The sequence below is a fragment of the Sturnus vulgaris genome, chromosome W (genome assembly GCF_052056855.1).
Source record: "Sturnus vulgaris isolate bStuVul1 chromosome W, bStuVul1.hap1, whole genome shotgun sequence".
Classification (NCBI taxonomy): domain Eukaryota; kingdom Metazoa; phylum Chordata; class Aves; order Passeriformes; family Sturnidae; genus Sturnus; species Sturnus vulgaris.
The window spans coordinates 68,178,556-68,198,816 of NC_142282.1; the positions used below are offsets into that span (position 1 = coordinate 68,178,556).

The 20,261-nt window shown below is 57.8% G+C and overlaps 1 protein-coding gene across 1 annotated transcript; it reads left to right on the forward strand.

Annotated features, from left to right (window-relative positions):
- The first annotated feature begins 17,952 nt into the window (after window positions 1–17,952).
- On the forward strand, window positions 17,953–19,909 carry LOC148220376 (endogenous retrovirus group K member 8 Gag polyprotein-like). The gene is made up of 3 exons (XM_088155537.1): window positions 17,953–18,042; window positions 18,295–19,107; window positions 19,877–19,909. Exons 1-3 carry the CDS (start codon window positions 17,953–17,955, stop codon window positions 19,907–19,909), a joined length of 936 nt encoding a protein of 311 aa, XP_088011663.1.
- The last annotated feature ends 352 nt before the right edge of the window (window positions 19,910–20,261 follow it).

Genomic DNA, 20,261 nt, shown 5'->3' on the forward strand with positions numbered 1-20,261 from the left:
CATACCATCCCAGGGATCCCATCCCAGGGATCCCATCCCATCCCGTCCCATCCCATCCCATCCCATATCATCCCTGCTATCTCATGCCAGGTATTCCATCTCATCCCAGGGATCCAATCCCAGGGATCCCATCCCATCCCCTCCCATCCCTTCCCATCCCATCCCATCCCAGGGATCCCATCCCATCCCAGGGATCCAATCCCATCCCAGGGATCCCATCCCATCCCATCACATCCCATCCCATGGATCCCATCCTATCCCATCTCATCCCATCCCATCCCATCCCATCCGATCCCATGGATCCTATCCCAGGGATCCCATCCCAGGGATCCCATACCATCCCAGGGATCCCATCCCAGGGCTCCCATCCCATCCCGTCCCATCCCATCCCATCCCATATCATCCCTGCTATCTCATGCCAGGTATTCCATCTCATCCCAGGGATCCAATCCCAGGGATCCCATCCCATCCCCTCCCATCCCTTCCCATCCCATCCCATCCCAGGGATCCCATCCCATCCCAGGGATCCAATTCCAATCCATCCCATCCCATCTCATCCCAGGGATCACATCCCATCCCAGGAATCCCATTCCAGAGATCCCATCCCATCCCATCCCAGGAATCCCATCCCATCCCATTCCAGGGATTCCATCCCATCCCAGTGATCACATCCCATCCCAGGGATCCCATCCCATCCCATCCCAGGGATCCCATCCCATCCCATAGCAGGGATCCCATCCCATCCCATCCCATCCCATCCCAGCCCATCCCATCCCATCCCATCCCAATCAGCCCTGCTATCTCATGCCAGGTATTCCATCCCAACCCAGGGATCCCATCCCATCCCAGGGATCCCATCCCATCCCATCCCATCCCATCCCCGGGATCCCTTCCCAGGGATGCCATCCCATCCCAGGGATCCCATCCCAGGGATCCCATCCCATACCTGGGATCCCATCCCATCCCAGGGATCCAATCCCATTCCAGCTATCCCATCCCAGGGATTCAATCCCATCCCAGGTATCCCATTCCATCTGTTCCCATTCCAGGCATCCTATCCCATCCCATCCCATCCAAGGGATCCCATCCCATCCCAGGGATCCCATCCCATCCCAGCGATCCCATCCCAGGGATCCCAGCCCAGGGATCCAATCCCATCCCATCTCATCCCAGGGATCCCATCCCATCCCAGGGATCCCATCCCAGGGATCCGATTCCCACCCTGGAATCCCATCCTATCCCAGGGATCCCGTCCCATCCCAGGGATCCCATCCCATCCCAACCTATCCCATCCCATCCCGTCCCATCCCATCCCATCCCAGAGATCCCATCCCCGGGATAACATCCCATCCCATCGCAGAGATCCCATCCCATCGCAGGGATCCCATCGCAGGGATCCCATCCCATCCCAGGGATCCCATCCCATCCCATCACATCCCATCCCATGGATCCCATCCTATCCCATCTCATCCCATCCCATCCCATCCCATCCCATCCGATCCCATGGATCCTATCCCAGGGATCCCATCCCAGGGATCCCATACCATCCCAGGGATCCCATCCCAGGGATCCCATCCCATCCCGTCCCATCCCATCCCATCCCATATCATCCCTGCTATCTCATGCCAGGTATTCCATCTCATCCCAGGGATCCAATCCCAGGGATCCCATCCCATCCCCTCCCATCCCTTCCCATCCCATCCCATCCCAGGGATCCCATCCCATCCCAGGGATAACATCCCAGGGATCCCATCCCATCCCAGGGATCCAATTCCATTCCATCCCATCCCATCTCATCCCAGGGATCACATCCCATCCCAGGAATCCCATTCCAGAGATCCCATCCCATCCCATCCCAGGAATCCCATCCCATCCCATTCCAGGGATTCCATCCCATCCCAGTGAACACATCCCATCCCAGGGACCCCATCCCATCCCAGGGATCCCATCCCATCCCATAGCAGGGATCCCATCCCATCCCATAGCAGGGATCCCATCCCATCCCATCCCATCCCATCCCAGCCCATCCCATCCCATCCCAATCAGCCCTGCTATCTCATGCCAGGTATTCCATCCCAACCCAGGGATCCCATCCCATCCCAGGGATCCCATCCCATCCCATCCCATCCCATCCCCGGGATCCCTTCCCAGGGATGCCATCCCATCCCAGGGATCCCATCCCAGGGATCCCATCCCATACCTGGGATCCCATCCCATCCCAGGGATCCAATTCCATTCCAGCTATCCCATCCCAGGGATTCAATCCCATCCCAGGTATCCCATTCCATCTGTTCCCATTCCAGGCATCCTATCCCATCCCATCCCATCCAAGGGATCCCATCCCATCCCAGGGATCCCATCCCAGCCCAGGGATCCCATCCCAGCCCAGGGATCCCATCCCAACCCATCCCAGGAATCCCATCCCATTCCATTCCAGGGATCCCATCCCATTCCAGGGATCCCATCGCATCCCAGGGAACACATCCCATCCCAGGGATCCCATCCCATCCCAGAGATCCCATCCCATCCCATCCCAGGGATCCCATCCCATCCAATCGCATCCCATCGCATCCCATCGCATCCCATCCCATCCCATCCCAGGGCTCCCATCCCATCCCATCCCATCCCATCCCATCCCATCCAATCCCATCCGATGCCTATCCCATCCCATCTCATCCCATCCCATCCCATCCCATCCCATCCCATCCCATCCCATCCAATCCCATCCGATGCCATCCCAGGTATCCCAACCCAGGGATACCATCCCATCCCATCCCATCCCATCCAATCCCATCCCATCCATTCCCATCCCAGGAATCGCATCCCATCCCATTCCAGGGATCCCATCCCATTCCAGGGATCCCATTGCATTTCAGGGATCCCATCCCAGGGATCCCATCCCATCCCAGGGATCCAATCCCATCCCAGGGATCCCTTCCCATGCCATCCCATCCCATCACGAGGATCCCATCCCATCCCATCCCATCCCATCCCATCCCATCCCATCCCATCCCATCCCATCCCATCGCAGGGATCCCATCCCATCCAAGGGATCCCTTCCCATCCCATCCCAGGTACCCCATCCACGGGATCCCATCCCATCCCAGGGATCCCATCCCATCCCATCCCATCCCATCCCATCCCATTCCATCCCATCCCATCACATCCCAGTGATCCAATCCCAGGGATCCCATGCCATATCAGGGATCCCATCCCATCCCGTCCCATCCCATCCCATGTCATCCCAGGGATCGCACCCCATCCCATCCCATCCCAGGGATCCCATCCCATACCAACCTATCCCATCCCACCCCGTCCCATCCCATCCCATCCCAGAGATCCCATCCCCGGGATAACATCCCATCCCATCCCATCGCAGAGATCCCATCCCATCGCAGGGATCCCATCGCAGGGATCCCATCCCATCCCAGGGATCCCATCCCATCCCATCACATCCCATCCCATGGATCCCATCCTATCCCATCTCATCCCATCCCATCCCATCCCATCCCATCCCATCCCATCCCATCCCATCCCATATCATCCCTGCTATCTCATGCCAGGTATTCCATCTCATCCCAGGGATCCAATCCCAGGGATCCCATCCCCTCCCATCCCTTCCCATCCCATCCCATCCCAGGGATCCCATCCCATCCCAGGGATAAAATCCCAGGGATCCCATCCCATCCCAGGGATCCAATTCCATTCCATCCCATCCCGTCTCATCCCAGGGATCACATCCCATCCCAGGAATCCCATTCCAGAGATCCCATCCCATCCCATCCCAGGAATCCCATCCCATCCCATTCCAGGGATTCCATCCCATCCCAGTGAACACATCCCATCCCAGGGATCCCATCCCATCCCAGGGATCCCATCCCATCCCATAGCAGGGATCCCATCCCATCCCATAGCAGGGATCCCATCCCATCCCATCCCATCCCATCCCATCCCATCCCGTCCCATCCCATCCCATCCCATCCCATCCCATCCCCGGGATCCCTTCCCAGGGATGCCATCCCATCCCAGGGATCCCATCCCAGGGATTCCATCCCATCCCAGGGATTCCATCCCATCCCAGGGATCCCATCCCATCCCAGGGATCCCATCCCAGGGATCCCATCCCATCCCATCACATCCCATCCCATGGATCCCATCCTATCCCATCTCATCTCATCCCATCCCATCCCATCCCATCCCAACCCATCCCATCCCATGGATCCCATCCCATCGCAGGGATCCCATCGCAGGGATCCCATCCCATCCCAGGGATCCCATCCCATCCCATCACATCCCATCCCATGGATCCCATCCTATCCCATCTCATCCCATCCCATCCCATCCCATCCGATCCCATGGATCCTATCCCAGGGATCCCATCCCAGGGATCCCATACCATCCCAGGGATCCCATCCCAGGGATCCAATCCCATCCCATCTCATCCCAGGGATCCCATCCCATCCCAGGGATCCCATCCCAGGGATCCGGACCCAACCCTGGAATCCCATCCTATCCCAGGGATCCCGTCCCATCCCAGGGATCCCATCCCATCCCAACCTATCCCATCCCATCCCGTCCCATCCCATCCCATCCCAGAGATCCCATCCCCGGGATAACATCCCATCCCATCGCAGAGATCCCATCCCATCGCAGGGATCCCATCGCAGGGATCCCATCCCATCCCAGGGATCCCATCCCATCCCATCACATCCCATCCCATGGATCCCATCCTATCCCATCTCATCCCATCCCATCCCATCCCATCCCATCCGATCCCATGGATCCTATCCCAGGGATCCCATCCCAGGGATCCCATACCATCCCAGGGATCCCATCCCAGGGCTCCCATCCCATCCCGTCCCATCCCATCCCATCCCATATCATCCCTGCTATCTCATGCCAGGTATTCCATCTCATCCCAGGGATCCAATCCCAGGGATCCCATCCCATCCCCTCCCATCCCTTCCCATCCCATCCCATCCCAGGGATCCCATCCCATCCCAGGGATCCAATTCCAATCCATCCCATCCCATCTCATCCCAGGGATCACATCCCATCCCAGGAATCCCATTCCAGAGATCCCATCCCATCCCATCCCAGGAATCCCATCCCATCCCATTCCAGGGATTCCATCCCATCCCAGTGATCACATCCCATCCCAGGGATCCCATCCCATCCCATCCCAGGGATCCCATCCCATCCCATAGCAGGGATCCCATCCCATCCCATCCCATCCCATCCCATCCCATCCCAGCCCATCCCATCCCATCCCATCCCATCCCAATCAGCCCTGCTATCTCATGCCAGGTATTCCATCCCAACCCAGGGATCCCATCCCATCCCAGGGATCCCATCCCATCCCATCCCATCCCATCCCCGGGATCCCTTCCCAGGGATGCCATCCCATCCCAGGGATCCCATCCCAGGGATCCCATCCCATACCTGGGATCCCATCCCATCCCAGGGATCCAATCCCATTCCAGCTATCCCATCCCAGGGATTCAATCCCATCCCAGGTATCCCATTCCATCTGTTCCCATTCCAGGCATCCTATCCCATCCCATCCCATCCAAGGGATCCCATCCCATCCCAGGGATCCCATCCCAGCCCAGGGATCCCATCCCAGCCCAGGGATCCCATCCCAACCCATCCCAGGAATCCCATCCCATTCCATTCCAGGGATCCCATCCCATTCCAGGGATCCCATCGCATCCCAGGGAACACATCCCATCCCAGGGATCCCATCCCATCCCAGAGATCCCATCCCATCCCATCCCATCCCAGGGATCCCATCCCATCCAATCGCATCCCATCGCATCCCATCGCATCCCATCCCATCCCATCCCATCCCATCCCATCCCATCCCAGGGCTCCCATCCCATCCCATCCCATTCCATCCCATCCCATCCCCTCCAAACCCATCGATCCCATCCCATCACAACCCATTCTAGCCTATCCCATCCCATCTCATCCCATCCCATCCCATCCCATCCAATCCCATCCGATGCCATCCCAGGTATCCCAACCCAGGGATACCATCCCATCCCATCCCATCCCATCCCATCCCATCCAATCCCATCCCATCCATTCCCATCCCAGGAATCGCATCCCATCCCATTCCAGGGATCCCATCCCATTCCAGGGATCCCATCCCAGGGATCCCATCCCATCCTAGGGATCTCATCCCATCCCAGGGATCCAATCCCATCCCAGGGATCCCTTCCCATGCCATCCCATCCCATCACGAGGATCCCATCCCATCCCATCCCATCCCATCCCATCCCATCCCATCCCATCCCATCCCATCCCATCCCATCGCAGGGATCCCATCCCATCCTAGGGATCCCTTCCCATCCCATCCCAGGGACCCCATCCTAGGGATCCCATCCCATCCCAGGGATCCCATCCCATCCCATCCCATCCCATCCCATCCCATTCCATCCCATCCCATCACATCCCAGTGATCCCATCCCAGGGATCCCATCCCATATCAGGGATCCCATCCCATCCCATTCCATCCCATCCCAGGGATCACATCCCATCCCATCCCGTCCCATCCCATCCCATGTCATCCCAGGGATCGCACCCCATCCCATCCCATCCCATCCCAGGGATCCCATCCCATACCAACCTATCCCATCCCACCCCGTCCCATCCCATCCCATCCCAGAGATCCCATCCCCGGGATAACATCCCATCCCATCCCATCGCAGAGATCCCATCCCATCGCAGGGATCCCATCGCAGGGATCCCATCCCATCCCAGGGATCCCATCCCATCACATCCCATCCCATGGATCCCATCCTATCCCATCTCATCCCATCCCATCCCATCCCATCCCATCCCATCCCATCCCATCCCATCCCATCCCATCCCATCCCATCCCATCCCATCCCATGGATCCTATCCCAGGGATCCCATCCCAGGGATCCCATACCATCCCAGGGATCCCATCCCAGGGATCCCATCCCATCCCATCCCGTCCCATCCCATCCCATCCCATCCCATATCATCCCTGCTATCTCATGCCAGGTATTCCATCTCATCCCAGGGATCCAATCCCAGGGGTCCCATCCCCTCCCATCCCTTCCCATCCCATCCCATCCCAGGGATCCCATCCCATCCCAGGGATAACATCCCAGGGATCCCATCCCATCCCAGGGATCCAATTCCATTCCATCCCATCCCGTCTCATCCCAGGGATCACATCCCATCCCAGGAATCCCATTCCAGAGATCCCATCCCATCCCATCCCAGGAATCCCATCCCATCCCATTCCAGGGATTCCATCCCATCCCAGTGAACACATCCCATCCCAGGGATCCCATCCCATCCCAGGGATCCCATCCCATCCCATAGCAGGGATCCCATCCCATCCCATAGCAGGGATCCCATCCCATCCCATCCCATCCCATCCCAGCCCATCCCATCCAATCCCAATCAGCCCTGCTATCTCATGCCAGGTATTCCATCCCAACCCAGGGATCCCATCCCATCCCAGGGATCCCATCCCATCCCAGGGATCCCATCCCAGGGATTCCATCCCATCCCAGGGATTCCATCCCATCCCAGGGATCCCATCCCATCCCAGGGATCCCATCCCATCTCATCCCAGGGTTCCCATCCCATCCCAACCCATCCCATCCCATGGATCCCATCCCATCGCAGGGATCCCATCGCAGGGATCCCATCCCATCCCAGGGATCCCATCCCATCCCATCACATCCCATCCCATGGATCCCATCCTATCCCATCTCATCCCATCCCATCCCATCCGATCCCATGGATCCTATCCCAGGGATCCCATCCCAGGGATCCCATACCATCCCAGGGATCCCATCCCAGGGATCCCATCCCATCCCATCCCGTCCCATCCCATCCCATCCCATCCCCGGGATCCCTTCCCAGGGATGCCATCCCATCCCAGGGATCCCATCCCAGGGATTCCATCCCATCCCAGGGATCCCATCCCATCTCATCCCAGGGTTCCCATCCCATCCCAACCCATCCCAGAGATCCCATCGCAGGGATCCCATCACATCCCAGGGATCCCATCCCATTCCAGGAATCCCATCCCATTCCAGGAAACCCATCCCATCACAGGGAACCCATCCCAGGCATCCCATCCCATCCCAGGGATCCCATCCCATCCCAGGGATCCCATCCCGTCCCATCCCATCCCATCCCATCCCATCCCATCCCATCCCATCCCATCCCATCCCAGGGTTCCCATCCCATCCAAACCCATCTTATCCCATCCCAGGCATCCCATCCCAGGGATCCTATCCCATCCCAGGGATCCCATCCCAGGGATCTCATCCCATCCCAGGGATTCCATCCCACCCCAGGGATCCAATCCCATCCCAGCTATCCCATCCCAGGGGTTCCATCCCATCCCAGGGATCCCATCCCATCTGTTCCCATCCCAAGTATCCTATCCCATCCCGTCTCATCCAAGGGAACCCATCCATTCCCAACCCAGGAATCCCATCCCTTCCCTTGCCAGGGATCCCATCCCATTCCAGGGATCCCATCCCATCCCATCCCATCCCATCCCATCCCATCCCATCCCATCCCATCCCAGGGATCCCTACCCATCCCAGGGATCCCATCCCATCCCAGGGATCCCATCCCATCCCAGCTATCCCATCCCAGGGATTCCATCCCATCCCGGGGATGCCATTTCATCTGTTCCCATCCCAACCCATCCCATTCCAGGGATACCATCCCATCCCATCCCAGCTATCCCATCCCAGGGATTCCATCCCATCCCAGGGATCCCCTTTCATCTGTTCCCATCCCTGGGATCCCATCCCATCCCATCCCATGGATTCAAACCCATCCCAACCCATCCCATCCCATGGATCCCATCCCATCCCAGGGATCCCATCCAATTCCATCCCATCCCTGGGATCGCATCCCGTCCCATCCAATCCCATCCCATCCCACCCCATCCCATTCCATCCCATCCCATCCCATCCCAGGGATCCCATCCCAGGGATCCCATCCCAGGGATCCCATCCCAGGGATCCCATTCCAGGGATCCTATCCCATCCCAGGGATCCCATCCCAGGGATCTCATCCCATCCCAGGGATTCCATCCCATCCCAGGGATCCAATCCCATCCCAGCCATCCCATCCCAGGGGTTCCATCCCATCCCAGGGATCCCATCCCATCTGTTCCCATCCCAAGTATCCTATCCCATCCCGTCTCATCCAAGGGAACCCATCCATTCCCAACCCAGGAATCCCATCCCTTCCCTTGCCAGGGATCCCATCCCATTCCAGGGATCCCATCCCATCCCATCCCATCCCATCCCATCCCAGGGATCCCTACCCATCCCAGGGATCCCATCCCATCCCAGGGATCCCATCCCATCCCAGCTATCCCATCCCAGGGATTCCATCCCATCCCGGGGATGCCATTTCATCTGTTCCCATCCCAACCCATCCCATCCCATCCCATTCCAGGGATACCATCCCATCCCATCCCAGCTATCCCATCCCAGGGATTCCATCCCATCCCAGGGATCCCCTTTCATCTGTTCCCATCTCTGGGATCCCATCCCATCCCATCCCATGGATTCAAACCCATCCCAACCCATCCCATCCCATGGATCCCATCCCATCCCAGGGATCCCATCCAATTCCATCCCATCCCAGGGATCGCATCCCGTCCCATCCAATCCCATCCCATCCCACCCCATCCCATTCCATCCCATCCCATCCCATCCCATCCCATCCCATCCCATCCCAACCCACCCCGTCCCGTCCCGTCCGGTCACGTCCCGTCCCGTCCCATCCCATCCCATCCCATCCCATCCCATCCCAGGGATCCCATCCCAGGGATCCCATCCCAGGGATCCCATTCCAGGGATCCCGTCCCATCCCAGGGATCCCATCCCATACGAGGGATCAGATTCCAGGGATCCCATCCCAGGGATCCCATCCCATCCCAACCCATCCCATCCCAGGGACCCCATCCCAGGGATTCCGTCCCAGGCATACCATCCCATCCCATCCCATCCCTTCCAATCCCATCCCATCCCATCCCATCCCATCCCAGGGATCCCATCCCAGTGATCCCATCGCATCCCAGGGATCCAATCCCAGCGATCCTATCCCATCCCAGTGATCCCATCCCATCCCATCCCATTCCAGGAATCCCATCCCCTTCCAGGTATCCCATCCCATCCCAGGAATCCCATCCCATCCCAGGGATCCCATCCCAAGGATCGCATCACATCCCAGGGATCCCTTCCCATCCCATCCCATCCCATCCCAGGGATCCCATCCCATCCCATCCCATACCATCCCATCCCATCGATCCCATCCCATCCTGACCCATTCTAACCCATCCCATCCCATCCCCCCCCATTCCATCCCATCCCAGGGATCCCACGCCATCCCATCCCATTCCATCCCATCCCAGGGATTCCATCCCATCCCAGGGATCCCATCCCATCCCAGGGATCCCATCCCATCCCAGGGATCCCATTCCAGGGATCCCAACGCAGGGTTCCCTTCCCATCCCACCCCATCACATCCCATCCCATGGATCCCATCCCATCCCATCCCATCCAATCCCAGGGATCCCATCCCATCCCATCCCAGGGATCCCATCCATCCGAGGTATAGCATCCCAGGGATCCCATCCCATCCCAGGGATCCCATCCCATTCCATCCCATCCCACCCCATTCCAGGGATCACATCTCATTCCAGGGATCCCATCCCAGGGATCCCATCCCATCCCAGGGATCCCATCCCAGGGATCCGATCAAAACCCTAGGATCCCATCCTATCCCAGGCATCCCATCCCAGGGATCCCATCCCATCCCAGTGATCCCATCCCAACCCATCCCATCCCATCCCATCCCATCCCATCCATTCCCATTCCAGGAATCCCATCCCATTCCAGGGATCCCATCCCATCCCAGGGATCCCATCCCATCCCAGGGATCCCATCACATCCCAGGGATCCCATCCCATCCCATTCCAGGGATCCCATCCCATCCCATCCCATCCGAGGGATCCCCTCCCATCCGAGGGACCCCATCCCATCCCATCCCATCGCATCCCATCCCATCGCATCCCATCCCAGGGATCCCATCCCAGGGATCCCATCCCGTCCCATCCCTTCCCATCCCATCCCATCCCATCCCATTGCATCCCATTCCATCCCATCCCAGGGATCCCATCCCAGGGATCCCATCGCACCCCAGGGATCCCATCCCATACTAACCCATACCATCCCAGGGATACCTTCCCATACCAGGGATACCATCCCAGGGATGCCATCCCATCCCATCCAATCCCATCACATTCCAGAGATCTCATCCCATCCCAGGGATCCCATACCAGGGATCCCATCCCATCCCAGGGATCCCATTCCATACCATCCCAGGGATCCCATCCCATCCCATCCCATCCCATTCCATCCCATCCCATCCCCTCCAAACCCATCGATCCCATCCCATCACAACCCATTCTAGCCTATCCCATCCCATCTCATCCCATCCCATCCCATCCCATCCAATCCCATCCATTCCCATCCCAGGAATCCCATCCCATCCCATTCCAGGGATCCCACCCCATCCTAGGGATCTCATCCCATCCCAGGGATCCCATCCCATCCCAGGGATCCCATCCCATCCCAACCCATCCCATCCCATCCTACCCCATCCCATCCCATCCCATCCCATCCCATCCTAGGGATCCCATACCAGGTATCCCATCCCATCCCAGGGATCCCATTCCATACCATCCCAGGGATCCCATTCCATCCCATCCCATCCCATCCCATCCCATCCCATCCCATCCCATCCCATCGATCCCATCCCATCCCAACCCATTTTAGCCAATCCCATCCCACCCCATCCCATCCAATCCCATCCCATCCCATCCCAGGGACACCTTCCCAGGGATACCATACCATCCCATCCCATCCCATCGCATGGATCCCATCCCATCCCATCCCATCCCATCCCAGCCCACCGATCTCATCCCAGCGATTCCATCCCATCCCAGGTATCCCATCCCAACCAATCCCATCCCAGGGATCCCATTCCAGGGATCCCATCCCATCTGAGGGATCCCATCCCATCCCAACCCATCCCATCCAATCCCATTGATGCCATCCACTCCCAGAGATCCCATCCCAGGGATCCCAACCCAGGAATCCCATCCCATCCCAGGGATCCCAACCCATCGCAGGGATCCCATTCCATCCCAGGGATCCCATCCCATCCCAGGGATCCCATCCCAGGGATTCCATCCCATCCCAGGGATCCCATCCCATAGGAGGGATCACGTTCGAGGGATCCCATCCCTAGGATCCCATCTCATCCCATCCCACGGATCCAATCCCATCCCATCTCATCCCCGGGATCCCATAAGATCCCATCAAACGGTTCCCAACCCATCCCAACCCATCCCATCCATTCCCATCCCAGGAATCCCATCCCATCCAATTCCAGGAATCCCATCCCATCCAGTTCCAGGAATCCCATCCCATCCAAGGGATCCCATCCCATCCCAGGGATCCCATCCCTTCCGAGGGATCCCATCCCAGGGATCTAATCCCATCCCATCCCATCCCGTCCCATCCCAGGGATACCATCCCATCCCATCCCATCCCATCCCATCCCATCCCATCCCATCCCGGGGATCCCACCCAATCCCATCCCATCCCATCCCATCCCATCCCATCCCATCCCGTCCCATCCCATCCCAGGGATACCATCCCATCCCAGGGATCCCACCCAATCCCATCCCATCCCATCCCATCCCATCCCATCCCATCCCATTCTAGCCAGTCCCATCCCATCCCACCGATCCCATTCCCATCCAATCCCATCCCAACCCATCCCATCCAATCCCATCCCAGGGATCCCATCCCAGGGATGCCATCCCATCCCATCCCATCCCATCGCAGGGATCCCATCCCATCCTAGGGATCCCTTCCCATCCCATCCCAGGGACCCCATCCCAGGGATCCCATCCCATCCCAGGGATCCCATCCCATCCCATCCCATCCCATCCCATCCCATTCCCTCCCATCCCATCACATCTCAGTGATCCCATCCCAGGGATCCCATCCCATATCAGGGATCCCATCCCATCCCAGGGATCGCACCCCATCCCATCCCATCCCAGGGATCCCATCCCATCCCAACCTATCCCATCCCATGTAATCCCAGGGATCGCACCCCATCCCATCCCATCCCAGGGATCCCATCCCATCCCAACCTATCCCATCCCGTCCCATCCCATCCCATCCCAGTGATCCCATCCCCGGGATAACATCCCATCCCATCCCAGGGATCCCATCCCATCCCAACCTATCCCATCCCATCCCGTCCCATCCCATCCCATCCCAGGGATCCCATCCCATCCCATCCCATCCCATCCCATCCCATGGATCCCATCCTATCCCATCTCATCCCATCCCATCCCATCCCATCCCATCCCATCCCATCCGATCCCATGGATCCTATCCCAGGGATCCCATCCCAGGGATCCCATACCATCCCAGGGATCCCATTCCAGGGATCCCATCCCATCCCATCCCGTCCCATCCCATCCCATCCCATCCCATCCCATCCCATCCCATCCCATCCCATCCCATCCATTCCCATCCCAGGAATCCCATCCCATCCAATTCCAGGAATCCCATCCCATCCAGTTCCAGGAATCCCATCCCATCCAAGGGATCCCATCCCATCCCAGGGATCCCATCCCTTCCGAGGGATCCCATCCCAGGGATCCCATACCATCCCAGGGATCCCATTCCAGGGATCCCATCCCATCCCATCCCGTCCCATCCCATCCCATCCCATCCCATCCCATCCCATCCCATCCCATCCCAGGGATACCATCCCATCCCATCCCATCCCATCCCGGGGATCCCACCCAATCCCATCCCATCCCATCCCATCCCGTCCCATCCCATCCCAGGGATACCATCCCATCCCAGGGATCCCACCCAATCCCATCCCATCCCATCCCATCCCATTCTAGCCAGTCCCATCCCATCCCACCGATCCCATTCCCATCCAATCCCATCCCAACCCATCCCATCCAATCCCATCCCAGGGATCCCATCCCAGGGATGCCATCCCATCCCATCCCATCCCATCCCATCGCAGGGATCCCATCCCATCCTAGGGATCCCTTCCCATCCCATCCCAGGGACCCCATCCCAGGGATCCCATCCCATCCCAGGGATCCCATCCCATCCCATCCCATCCCATCCCATCCCATTCCCTCCCATCCCATCACATCTCAGTGATCCCATCCCAGGGATCCCATCCCATATCAGGGATCCCATCCCATCCCAGGGATCCCATCCCATCCCAACCTATCCCATCCCATGTAATCCCAGGGATCGCACCCCACCCCATCCCATCCCAGGGATCCCATCCAATCCCAACCTATCCCATCCCGTCCCATCCCATCCCATCCCAGTGATCCCATCCCCGGGATAACATCCCATCCCATCCCAGGGATCCCATCCCAACCTATCCCATCCCATCCCGTCCCATCCCATCCCATCCCAGGGATCCCATCCCATCCCATCCCATCCCATCCCATGGATCCCATCCTATCCCATCTCATCCCATCCCATCCCATCCCATCCCATCCGATCCCATGGATCCTATCCCAGGGATCCCATCCCAGGGATCCCATACCATCCCAGGGATCCCATTCCAGGGATCCCATCCCATCCCATCCCGTCCCATCCCATCCCATCCCATCCCATCCCATCCCATCCCATCCCATATCATCCCTGCTATCTCATGCCAGGTATTCCATCTCATCCCAGGGATCCAATCCCAGGGATCCCATCCCCTCCCATCCCTTCGCATCCCATCCCATCCCAGGGATCCCATCCAAGGGATAACATCCCAGGGATCCCATCCCATCCCAGGGATCCAATTCCATTCCATCCCATCCCATCTCATCCCAGGGATCACATCCCATCCCAGGAATCCCATTCCAGAGATCCCATCCCATCCCATCCCAGGAATCCCATCCCATCCCATTCCAGGGATTCCATCCCATCCCAGTGAACACATCCCATCCCAGGGATCCCATCCCATCCCAGGGATCCCATCCCATCCCATAGCAGGGATCCCATCCCATCCCATCCCATCCCAGCCCATCCCATCCCATCCCAATCAGCCCTGCTATCTCATGCCAGGTATTCCATCCCAACCCAGGGATCCCATCCCATCCCCGGGATCCCATCCCATCCCAGGGATGCCATCCCATCCCATCCCATCCCATCCCATCCCCGGGATCCCTTCCCAGGGATGCCATCCCATCCCAGGGATCCCATCCCAGGGATTCCATCCCATCCCAGGGATCCCATCCCATACGAGGGATCCCATCCCATCCTAGGGATCCCATCCCATCTCATCCCAGGGTTCCCATCCCAACCCATCCCATCCCATGGATCCCATCCCATCCCAGAGATCCCATCGCAGGGATCCCATCACATCCCAGGGATCCCATCCCATTCCAGGAATCCCATCCCATTCCAGGAAACCCATCCCATCACAGGGAACCCATCCCAGGGATCCCATCCCATACGAGGGATCCCATCCCATCCCAGGGATCCCATCCCATCTCATCCCAGGGATCCCATCCCATCCCAGGGATCCCATCCCAGGGATCCGATCCCAACCCTGGAATCCCATCGCAGGGATCCCATCACATCCCAGGGATCCCATCCCATTCCAGGAATCCCATCCCATTCCAGGAAACCCATCCCATCACAGGGAACCCATCCCAGGCATCCCATCACATCCCAGGGATCCCATCCCATCCCAGGGATCCCATCCCAAGCAATCCCATCCCAGGGATCCCATCCCATCCCATCCCATCCCATCCCCGGGATCCCTTCCCAGGGATGCCATCCCATCCCAGGGATCCCATCCCAGGGATTCCATCCCATCCCAGGGATCCCATCCCATACGAGGGATCCCATCCCATCCCAGGGATCCCATCCCATCTCATCCCAGGGTTCCCATCCCATCCCAACCCATCCCATCCCATGGATCCCATCCCATCCCAGAGATCCCATCGCAGGGATCCCATCACATCCCAGGGATCCCATCCCATTCCAGGAATCCCATCCCATTCCAGGAAACCCATCCCATCACAGGGAACCCATCCCAGGCATCCTATCCCATCCCAGGGATCCCATCCCAGGGATATCATCCCATCCCAGGGATTCCATCCCATCCCAGGGATCCAATCCCATCCCAGCTATCCCATCCCAGGGGTTCCATCCCATCCCAGGGATCCCATCCCATCTGTTCCCATCCCAAGTATCCTATCCCATCCCGTTTCATCCAAGGGAACACATCCATTCCCAACCCAGGAATCCCATCCCTTCCCTTGCCAGGGATCCCATCCCATTCCAGGGATCCCATCCCATCCCAGCCATCCCATACCACGGATCCCATCCCATCCCAGGGATCCCATCCCATCCCATCCCATCCCAGGGATCCCAACCCATCCCAGGGATCCCATCCCATCCCAGGGATCCCATCCCATCCCAGCTATCCCATCCCAGGGATTCCATCCCATCCCGGGGATGCCATTTCATCTGTTCCCATCCCAACCCATCCCATCCCATCCCATTCCAGGGATACCATCCCATCCCATCCCAGCTATCCCATCCCAGGGATTCCATCCCATCCCAGGGATCCCCTTTCATCTGTTCCCATCCCTGGGATCCCATCCCATCCCATCCCATGGATTCAAACCCATCCCAACCCATCCCATCCCATGGATCCCATCCCATCCCAGGGATCCCATCCAATTCCATCCCATCCCAGGGATCGCATCCCGTCCCATCCAATCCCATCCCATCCCACCCCATCCCATCCCAGGGATCCCATCCCATCCCTTCCCAGCCCATCCCATCCCTTCCCATCCAATCCCATCCCATCCCATCCCATCCCATCCCATCCCATCCCATCCCATCCCATCCCAGGGATCCCATCCCAGGGATCCCATCCCAGGGATCCAATCCTGTAGAGAGCCTGGTGCAGGAATGGCTGGAAGAAAAAGGCCATAGTCAGATCAACTTGGTGAGGCTAGCAAAGCAGGCCTCAGTCTCAAGGATACAGTGTCCTTGAGATAAGGAAGGCACGTAGAATTGAGAAAAACATGAATGCCGAAGTGCTTAGCTAAGCAGCACATCTAGACCAATGAGGAGCTAAGATTTTGCGCTATGCATGAGCTAATTAAGCATTGTATTTAATCGCCACTCTGCGTATCAATAAACGAGACTTTGCTGATGACCATATGGTGTCCGCGTCTCCCTTCTCCGACAAATGGTGACCCCGACGCCCCCCCCCGTCGCTGAAAAGAAAACGGGGGAGAACGCGCCACGGTCGGTGAAGTAGAGTTGGGGCCTGCTGCAACCGGGTCGGTGTCAAACGACGTAGGGAAGACACCCCCAGGAGCTACAAAGGTGGTCCTGGGCCATACGTGCTGCCGAAGCCGGAGAGTTGCAACAGCGCTGACGACAAAAAATGGACAGGCAAGCAGCATATTATTTATTTATAGTACATGTAGATAAGTTAGGGCTGAAAGAAATTAATCCCAGGAAGGACATACCGGGGTTGTTAGCCTGGGGTTATGCTAAAGGTTTATTCTCTAACCCTCACACCGTGCATGATTTGAATGAGTGGCGTAAGTTAGGGGATGCACTGTGGGAGGCGGTATTAGAGGATGATAAAACAGCAAAAAAGCTGGGGAAGATCTGGCGGGTAGTTCACAACGCACTGCTGAAGCAGCAGGCGGAGAGAAGGGCGGCTCGGGAGGCAGTAGAGGCATATAAAAGAAATGCTCAGTATGGCGATAATGAGCCCCGAGCACCCAGCACGACCAAAGTTGAAATACCTATCTCTGGGGGGACGGCAGGAATGGCAGACATGGCCAGCTGCGCTTGGCCCTCTGCACCTCCTTTAGACGATCTGGAGGAGGATTCCGCCGCGGCGGCGGAGGCAATTGCGGAGGGCGGAGTACCCTCGCCCTATGAGGGCGAAGGACCCCAGCCCAGCGGCGAAAAATCCCCTTGCCGGTCTGAGCCTAGCGCCCCTAAGCCCGCCGCGGAGCCAAACCCTGTCCCTGGGGCAGAAAGTGACCTGTGGGAGGAGATGGCTAAACGGCGAAGGGAGGCGTGGAGTATGTTGGCCAGACACGGCTTGGAGACTGGGGACGAGGGCGCTGTTGACGCAGCGAAAGCCTGGGCTTTTCCCGTCACGTATACACAGGGAGTAAATCAACAGGGACAAGCCGTCCAGGTGGGAGCGTATTCGCCTCCCGACTGGAAGCTGCTAGCCCAGCTGAGACAGACAGTGAGTCAGTTTGGTTTCCGGAGTGAGCCAGCTAAGCAGATGCTAGATTTCTTGTTTGATACATACCTGCTGTTGCCAAATGATATGAGAAGTATAGTGAAGCTGATTTTCACGCAACATCAGCAGTTGCTATTTAACGCCCACTGGCAGGCTCTTGTTCAGGAGTCAGTTGCAGTACAGAGGGGCCCGGGAGATCCGTTAGCTGGAATTACCATAGACGAACTAATGGGATTGGGTCAATACCGCAGGACAGAGGCTCAAATGATTTCGGGACCCGACAAGGTTAGGGAAGCCATGCGTCTAGTAAGGAGTGCCATCGATCAGGTCAAGGATAGCTCAGGCATACCCATGTATATGGGGATAAAACAGGGAAGAAATGAATCCTTTGGGGACTTTGTAGATAAGGCTGCTGCTGCTATTGAAAAGGCAGGAGTCCCAGAGTATATGAGAGGGGCGCTGCTAAAGCAATGTGCGTTGCAGAATAGCAATGAGGCAACAAAAAGGGTATTATCAACTTTGGGGGCCAATTGGACAATAGAGGAGGCGTTGGAGAGGATGGCACTGCAGCCGTCAGGGGCGCAGGCCTTCCTAGTTAGTGCACTAAAAGAAATAGGCTTGGGGCTACAAAAGCAAGCCGAGTCCACACAGTCGCAGGTGCTAGCCGCTCTTGCTCCGCTCCGTGCTTCTACAGCAGCCCCGGCCACATCGAGCGACCACCGGCCTCCTTCGGCGCGATGCTATAGATGCGGAAGCGGAGGCCACTTCCGACGGGACTGCCGAGCCTCAGGAGTGTGGTGCCAAAACTGCCAGAGCAACACGCACAACACGTCAGCTTGTCGCCGCAAGTCGGGAAACTCCCGGTGGAGCGCGCCCGGCAGCCGCGCCGGGACACAAGTAGCCGCCGTGACATCAGCGCCATCTCCTGTCTACAACCAGCCACAACAGGGAGCCTGGGACTCGACTTGGCAGCCGCAGTAAAAACATCTTTGATGACAGCTCGCCCCGTCAAAGTCCCAACTGGAGTTTATGGCCCGATAAATATCAAAGGACAAGCTCATGGAGGACTAATAGTGGGACGCTCGTCGAGCTCCATTGTAGGGCTGTTTGTGCTTCCAGGCGTCATTGATGCAGACTACACCGGGGAAATACAAATAATGGTATATACTCCTTTCCCTCCTATTACGATTGAAAAGGGCCAGCGTGTTGCTCAATTTATTCCACTTCCACAGTTGAGCCGGGGTGTTCAACCACAAAGACAAACCCCACGCGGAGACCAAGGATTCGGATCATCAGGTATTGCTATGCTCACAATGGATCTCCATACCAGACCCAAAAAGAAGGTGAAACTAACCTATGCAGGACAGACAATAGAAATGATGGGACTCCTAGACACTGGGGCAGATACCAGCATTGTCTCTCCAGAAAAATGGCCCCACAACTGGCCATCGCTGCAGACCACGGATACCGTGACAGGCGTCGGAGGGTTCACCCTCGCCAGAAAAACGCCCCCAATAAAGGTTACTGTAGATGAGCAAGATTTGGTGACTGTGTTGTCCGTAGTTGCGTTACCGCCATCGGTACATTGCTTGATTGGAAGGGACATCTTGGCTCAGATGGGGGTCGTTTTATCCAACGAGCACCCTTTGGGGTAATTGCCATTGCTTGGACTTTCCCGATCCCAATCACCTGGACTACCAATGAACCGGTAATGGTTAAGCAATGGCCTCTAAAAAGGGAAAGTCTAATACAAGCACATCAACTCGTAAAGGAACAATTCCAACAAGGACATTTGAAACTCTCGACAAGCCCATGGAACACGCCAATTTTTGTGATCAAAAAGAAGTCAGGAAAATATCGTCTTCTGCACGATTTAAGAGCAGTAA

What these genes read in the sequence shown, in the direction of transcription:
- LOC148220376 (XM_088155537.1), top strand. Translation starts at nt 17,953, where the DNA reads ATGGCCAGCTGCGCTTGGCCCTCTGCACCTCCTTTAGACGATCTGGAG. An exon ending in AGGCAATTGCGGAGGGCGGA is followed by an intron (nt 18,043 to 18,294) that starts GTACCCTCGCCC and finishes ACGTATACACAG; the next exon opens with GGAGTAAATCAACAGGGACA. An exon ending in GCGACCACCGGCCTCCTTCG is followed by an intron (nt 19,108 to 19,876) that starts GCGCGATGCTAT and finishes CACCCTCGCCAG; the next exon opens with AAAAACGCCCCCAATAAAGG.